Source organism: Penaeus monodon, chromosome 11 (genome assembly GCF_015228065.2).
Source record: "Penaeus monodon isolate SGIC_2016 chromosome 11, NSTDA_Pmon_1, whole genome shotgun sequence".
NCBI classification, from domain to species: domain Eukaryota; kingdom Metazoa; phylum Arthropoda; class Malacostraca; order Decapoda; family Penaeidae; genus Penaeus; species Penaeus monodon.
The window spans coordinates 8,456,324-8,463,823 of NC_051396.1; the positions used below are offsets into that span (position 1 = coordinate 8,456,324).

At 37.9% G+C, this 7,500-nt stretch overlaps 1 protein-coding gene across 10 annotated transcripts in view; it reads left to right on the top strand.

Moving 5' to 3' along the window:
* LOC119578716 (5'-AMP-activated protein kinase subunit gamma-2-like) overlaps positions 1 to 7,500 on the top strand; it is a 214,802-nt gene that overhangs the window by 187,918 nt on the left and 19,384 nt on the right. Inside the window, exon 1 of one of the 10 annotated variants that reach the window (XM_037926316.1) lies at positions 1,971 to 4,120. The exons of the other annotated variants lie outside the window; for them this stretch is intronic. Within the exon in view, the coding sequence (XP_037782244.1) occupies positions 2,644 to 4,120 (1,477 nt within the window). The 5' untranslated portion in view covers positions 1,971 to 2,643. Of the gene's footprint in view, positions 1 to 1,970; positions 4,121 to 7,500 lie in introns of those variants that run through there. 10 annotated transcript variants of the gene reach the window in all.

The following is a 7,500-nucleotide window of genomic DNA, read 5'->3' on the forward strand; positions in this document are numbered from 1 at the left end:
TATATATAGATTATATATATTATGTATTTTATATTTATATTATATATGTTATATATATATATATATAAATATATATATATATATCCATATATATAATGACATTTTTACTGACCCAGTAGCTTATATTTATAAAAAAAATAAAATAGGATAGCGAGTTTATCTTGGATACGCAGCAGCTTTAGGAAATCTGCCGGTCTTATCTATAACTTCAAATTCGCAATTACTGGACACAATGCTTGTGTTTATTCAGGTACACTGATATCTCTGAATGTGGTGGAATCTCACACGAAAGCGGGTTCGCATGCATTACATTCCTGGTGCTTCTTTTCACGAATATTTTTAAGTTTAATGCGATATTTTTTATCGTAATCACTCAGCAGCAGGTATATTTTACATCATGTTTATCTTAAGGCGATTAGGTGCGTGTGCGGATCAAATTTGCAGCGTTTAAGTTGAGGGTAAACTTTGCGACTGAAATTAGCTCTTTGTGTTTATTTTGTTGAGCGCGCGTGGTGTGTGTGTGTGTGTGTGTGTGTGTGTGTGTGTGTGTGTGTGTGTGTGTGTGTGTGTGTGTGTGTGTGTGTGTGTGTGTGTGTGTGTGTGTGTGTGTGTGGTGTGTGAAAGAGAAACTGTAATGGTTATATATCTATATCTATATATATCTATATCTATATCTATCTATATATATATTCATATATATATATATATATATATATATATATATATGTGTGTGTGTGTGTGTGTGTGTGTGTGTGTGTGTGTGTGTGTGTGTGGTGTGGTGTGTGGTCGTGTGTGTGGTGTGTGCTGGGGTGTGGTGTGTGTGTGTGGTGTGTGTGGTGTGTGGTGGTGTGTGTGTGTGTGTGTGTGTGTGTGTGTGTGTGTGTGTGTGTGCGCGTGTGTGTACGTATGTGTTTGTTGTATGCATGTGTGTGCATGCATTCACGTTCGCACCTGCATGTTTCGCTTCCACATGTGCTCAACGAGGATGAACGCATAAACCCTGATGACTGAAGGTGCCAAACTTGGCTAAGATCAGGCGTGCTTGGTGAGAGAAGACTTAGCCTCCCCAAAGCTGCTAGTACGGTCTGGAGCTGGTAATGCCACGCGTCTGCAGTGATAGATTCCTGATTGGGGATAAATAATGTTTTGGTCTCCTGGTAAATTCTGCGTAGTACGTGGTTGATCTGTTCATCCTGATGCTTTTCCAATAGATTAAGGTGAGACCTGATAATTTATTTTCCAATGAAATTTACAAGATATTTTTTTCCCTCTCTCTTTTTTTTCCAAATAGGATTAGGACTGGATTCCCTGTATTGCAGGTATTTGTCGAGTTTCGGTGAACATTTCTGTCGTACACGTGGTTTATTCGATACAGAAACTGATAAAAGGAACTGTAACGAATGATAACTGTTTAGGTATCTTGCGACGTTCTGACACAATGCGTCTGTACTGCGTGTCGTCATTCCGGAAGACAGACAGACGAAGATAGACGGACAGAGACAGATAGATAGATAGAGACAGAAAGAAAGACGGAGACACAGCGGGGGAGAGAGGAGAGAAGAGAGAGAGAAGAGAAGAGAGAGAGAGAGAGAGGAGAGAGAGAAGAGAGAGAGAAGGAGGAGAGAGACAGGAGAGAGAGAGAGAGAGAGAGAGAGAGAGAGAGAGAGAGAGAGAGAGAGAGAGAGACTTACCAACTCGTTGACGCAGCTGGATTAGTCGAGTCTTGCCACATCGTGCAACTTGTTTTATTTTTTTATCGAAGGGCATCGATTAGATATGATTGTGTGTTCGGACTTCATTGTTAGGCTTTGTACCCCATTGTTAAAATGTAGGTGGATGGGGAAGGCTGTCCCTCCAAAACGGGCGTCGGAAGGAGAGGTCTTCCTGGCCGATATTAGCTATTTACGCGTGGGCAACGACCGAGCGCTTATTGTATTGTGACCTGACGTTTCTCACGTCCCCCTCACGTTCTGACATTCCTGCTCGTGACACGGTCGTGAACAGCGCTTCCTCGGACGTGTGACTTCCAGCCCTCGAGTGACCAGCCTACAAGCGGGACCCAAGAGCCTCTGTAGTAAGAGTGCGAGAGAGGAAGATTGTCCTAGTGGTCAGCAGCATCAGGCGTTGTTGCCAGGCGGTGCATTTTTGAACCTTGTTGTGCGAGCTGAAGTCGCTCCTCCACCTCCTCTCTCTCTAGTCTGAGGCAGGACCCTGTCTTGGCCTCACTCCTTTCCGCTCGTGGCACCCGGGTTTTCTCTCCCCGCGGAATAATTTGGGGAGAAAAAAAAGGCTTTGCGTGTTGTCCCCCACTTGGTGCTGGGCTAAGGGACCTGTGGCGAGACGGAAGAGTAAATCGACCGCGAGAAAAGCAAGGAAATAAAAGTGTTTGTGTAAAATTCTTGGAACTGTACGAGTGAGTAGTTCCCTGGTGTTAGATACACGAGGAACGGACGTGCTGTTGCTGTTGCAGCTGCAACACTTCCTTGCAAGGTCTCTAGTGGCGGTGACAAGGAAGAGCTTTACCTTCGCTAGACCAATGGAGATTACGCTATTAACGCTTATACAAGTAGGAGTCTTGGGTATAGTGTTTGGAAGTGTTAAAGTACTTCTCTTTGTGTGTTCATTTATAACCACTGGGACATCATGGATGGTGCAAGTAGTCCTGTTTTTACAGGATTTCCTCTTCCACCCATTATCTTTACTCCAGACATGTCACCGAGAAATCATGAGTCTAGCCCTATGGACGTGCCGGGTGCTGTGGAACACGGTGCTAGCGGCAACAAATCTGGTGCTAGCAGCCCTGGTGTGGACTTCCATTCCATCGGTTCAAAGGAAAGTCCTCTGAAGGGGAAGGGGGGGGCACTGCTACACCATTTCTTGCACCCCCTCGATTATTATCACCAGCATCAGGCCAAAAGGAGAAGTCGCAATAATTCAATATGTAGTGACCAGGGAGATATAACCCTTGAACTTGCAAATGCACATGCCCAAGGACAGGCACAGAAAGAAAAAGAAAAATCATTCCGCTCAAAGACACCTGACCCTCCGCGAATGCAGAGGCAGGAGAGAGAGAGATCCCGCACACCTGAACCATGGCCAGTCTACAGACCCCAAGCACGACAACGACCACGCCCTAAAAACCTATTTATCCCAGTGCCAAACCAGCCCCAGTCAAGAGGTAGTCCTGTAGTCACATCCCAAACAAAGGCAGAAAGGCCTTACTACAATCGAAGGGGCAGTGGTACAGAAAGCATTCCAAGTATAGCCAGTAGTGAGAGTGGCAGTAGCACAGGGAGCAGTAGTAGTTATACTGGTAGTGAAAGTGAGAGTGAGAGTGAAGATGAAAAGCCAAAAACCTGGACATCTGGAGTACGGACTTTAGGACAGGAATATAACCAAGTCTCATCTTCGCCTGGCAAGGAGCAGGCATCTTCTCCCCCAGCCACCAGCCCCAGCATACAGGCAAAAAGACCATCCGTGAGTTTACCAATTGACCAAAATGCCCGGCCAAAATCACCCCATAATTTTCATTTCCCCTTTGAGTACTTGTACAGAAGAAGCTCCCTTTCAAAGTCTTCACGTAGAGGCAGCATTGAATCTCCACTTGCACAGAACAGTTTTCCAGGACCAACTAGCCCCACTGAAACAAAAACTGATTCCCTTAAGGTGCCAAAACCCCACTCTCCCTTCAACTGGTATAGGAGAAGGTCTTTATCGAAGTCCCCCAATAGGCCTCCCCATGCTCCTCTGGGGCAGACAACTAGCTCACCCACCAAGTCGCCCCAAATGCATCCAGCAGCTAAGAGTAGACTCAGCACACCAACAAGCGCAGCTTGTGATATCGAAGGCAGTGCTTCCAAAGGTTATTCCTTCACAAAAACACAATCTCTTTCGCACCTTAAAAGATCCCCAGGAGAAGCACACAGAGAGAAAAAAGGTGACTCAGAAATAGATAGGGAAAATCAGACAAAGGATATGGATAGCAGCTGGGAGAGCTTCTGGAGTGACAATCCAGATGGAAACGCGTTGAGTTCCAAGAAAGAGAAGCCTCAGAAAGGCATCGAAAAATCATCATCGGTGGAAAAATTATATCACATATATGATCAGATTATCAAAGAAGGTAAAGTTCATATTTTTAGCTGATATGGTGGTGGGCTTATTTTTCCTTTCTTTTTTTTATGTTAAAGTTTTCATTGCATATTTTTACTAGTCAGAACATTTTCTACTGTATATTTTTCATGTACATTTTATAGTATTTTTTAATCCTTGATGCACAAATTTCCATACCCTCCAATATAAAATCCATCAGAAAGTTTTGTTTTGTCTTATGCAACAGGAAAAGTAATAAGAATAAAGAATTATTTAGAGTAATCCAAAATGCAGACACTGATGTAGATACAATTGTCCATGAAATCCCATAAGATTATCAGAAGATATTTAAATTATCTTGCTTTTTTTATGTAACAGTGCCAAGAAGTATTGCTTGTGTGTTCCTCAGCTTCACTTATTTGGAATATCTATAATACACAGACTTTAATGCCTTTATTAACCTTTGAAAAGCAGTGCTTCCTAAGATTTAGAAGTTCCTGAGAAGTATATTACCAATCTCAACCTCACAGCTTTACTTTTAATTTTTTTGGATGAAACCCATTTCATTTTTCTCTGGATATTGTTTACTATATTGTTTTCTACTGTCTGCCTTCTCTCTCTCTCTCTCTCTCTCTCTCTCTCTCTCTCTCTCTCTCTCTCTCTCTCTCTCTCTCTCTCTCTCTCTCTCTCTCTCTCTCTCTCTCTCTCTCTCTCTCTCTCTCTCTCTCTCTCTGTTGCATAAGTTGTCATTTTATCATTATTAGTATCATCAGTTGTTATTAGTGTTATTTTCATCATCATCAGTTGTATCACCAATATTTTTTTTTAATTGTTAGACTATTATTGTAAATATTATGAATATTCTTATTAGTGTTGGTATTATTATGTTCTAGTTAATTATTGATATATATATTTTTGCTCTTGATGTTATTGTTGTTGTTATTGTTTATATGATTTATTTATTATTTTTTATTTTTATTTTTATTTTATTTTTTTCTATTTTTTTTTTTAATTAGTGATAGCAGTTAAAGGACTTTTTATTTTTGGACTGTTATATATGAAAATGAAAATAAGGACACAAGAAAAAAGTTGTACCCACATTGCTTTCAAGAATGTTTCGAGTATTATCATTTTCTTGTATATTAGGGTACGTGTGGTATTCAAGCTTTAGGGTCATTTTATTGATTGTGATAATATTGATGACAGAAAGCAGTTAGAATATAATACAACCAATGGTATTTTTTATTTATTTATTCATTCATTTTTATCTTTTTCGTGTCTGTTATCAAGACTGCTGTGAATGAATGAATGTGAATGGAAATGAGTGTTGCATGTTCAGGTATAATCCTTACCATTTGAATGATGCCTCGCACCTATTATAATAAAAAAAAAAAAAAAATATCACTGATTATACAGACATCTTGGGGGGGATATCATATATATATTATATATATATATATATATATATATATATATATATATATATATATATATATATATATATATATATATATATATATATATATATATATAATGTTTTATATTTTATGTATATTTACCTGATGATATATTATTGTAAATATTCATGATTATGATGATAGTTAAATTGATGGTTATAACTGTAATGATTTATAGTAAGGAGAATAATGATTGAAGTAATTAAGTTGAAAATAGTAAAATTAGTGGTAATTTTCTTTCTTTCCTTTTCTTTTCTCTTCTCTTCTTTTCTTTTCTTTTCTTTTCTTTTCTCTTCTTTTCTTTTCTTTTCTTTTCTTTTCTTTTCTTTCTTTCCTTCTTTCTCTTCTTTTTTTTCTTTATACATTAATTTATTACATTAATTTTTAAGAAGATATCTATGTGAATTGTCTGAATGTGACAGTTTCAAAATGTAGAAAGTAATTCTTGGAAATCCATTGTTTGCTTCTACCATTATAAGGGCTCTCACTTATATGAGGAAATGCGTGAATTAATCAAACCTGATAAGTGATTGGTGTGTTAATGTTGCATGAATAAAATATTGAGTAATAAGGAAGTACATATGCTTTACTCTGTGTCTGTTGTGTCATAAAATGAATAGAGACAGAGGCTGATGCAAATGCAGATAGCAGCAATGATAATAGCAAAGATCATAATTATAAATCTAATAGAGGCAGGCAAAGAGACTCAGCATGCATGTAATTAAACCCGATGACAAATTGATGTTTTGTCACATATAACCGAATGTCAGAGGCAAAGAGGGGTGAATAAGGGAGAGCCCCAGACGATTGGTCTAGTAATAATTAGAGGAGTGTTAGCTAATATTTAACCTTTAGGATAGAATGGGGTTAGAGGGGGATGTGTCATAGAGGGTGTGAATATGTATATCGAGTGAGCGTGTGTGTGTTTGTGTGTGAGTGTGTGTGTGTGTGGGTTTAATCCATTGCTGCAAAGAGAGGCAAGGCTGCTGCTCTGTGAATGTGCGATATTTTCAGGGCTTCGAGGAATAAGTGTTTTGGTGGTTTTATTTGGAATGGTGTGGTTTCTGTGTTTAAGAAGCGTTCCTAGTGTGTCTCAGAAAAGGATCTGTTCCCATTTTCAAACTTTTGTCAGCTTTTATCCAGGTCTGTCTGATATAAATCATGAATGAGTATAATTCAGCCTAGTTATTAAGTCAAAGAGGTTACAAGTTAACCATTTTATGATAGATAACATTTTACAGTTATCATTATTGTTTTTGGTGGTTGTGTTTTTATTTTTTATGATGTATCATCATTGTTATTATTATCATTATTGTTGTTTTGTTGTTGTTTTACCACCACCACCACCACCATAGTCATAGTCATAGTCATAGTCATAGTCATCATGCATTGACACCATTATCTTCCTTACCTTCAGTTGTTTCTTTAATCAATATTATTATTAGTGTTGTTGATTATTATTTTTTTTATTATTATTTATTATAAATAGTTGTAATAGTAGTAGTGGTGTTATTACTGTTATATTCTTTATTATTTTTGCAGTATTACCGTCATCATAGTTCTAGCGTATTTAAGTGGTATTCTTACTTTCATCATCTTTGTTTTTTTTTATGTTGATTGTGTTATTTTAACCTGATGCCACTGGGGAAGGTGTGTATGGACATAGCAAGCCCACAGTGAGTTTAATTTATTAAGCTGTATTTAAACATAGATGGCTCCACAAGTACTCATTCACCAATGAGGCAGTTGCTAAGACTACCAATCTCTTCTGTCTTGATTTGATTTTTGAAAATACTTTTTTTTTTAATTACTATTATTGCTAATAGTAATGTGAGAAATATTATAATTGTTATTATGTCTATAGTGATGATGATGGGAATATTGATACATTTAGTAAAAATGATAATGATAATAATGATAATAATAATAATGAAATAAAAAACCTCGAGGAGAG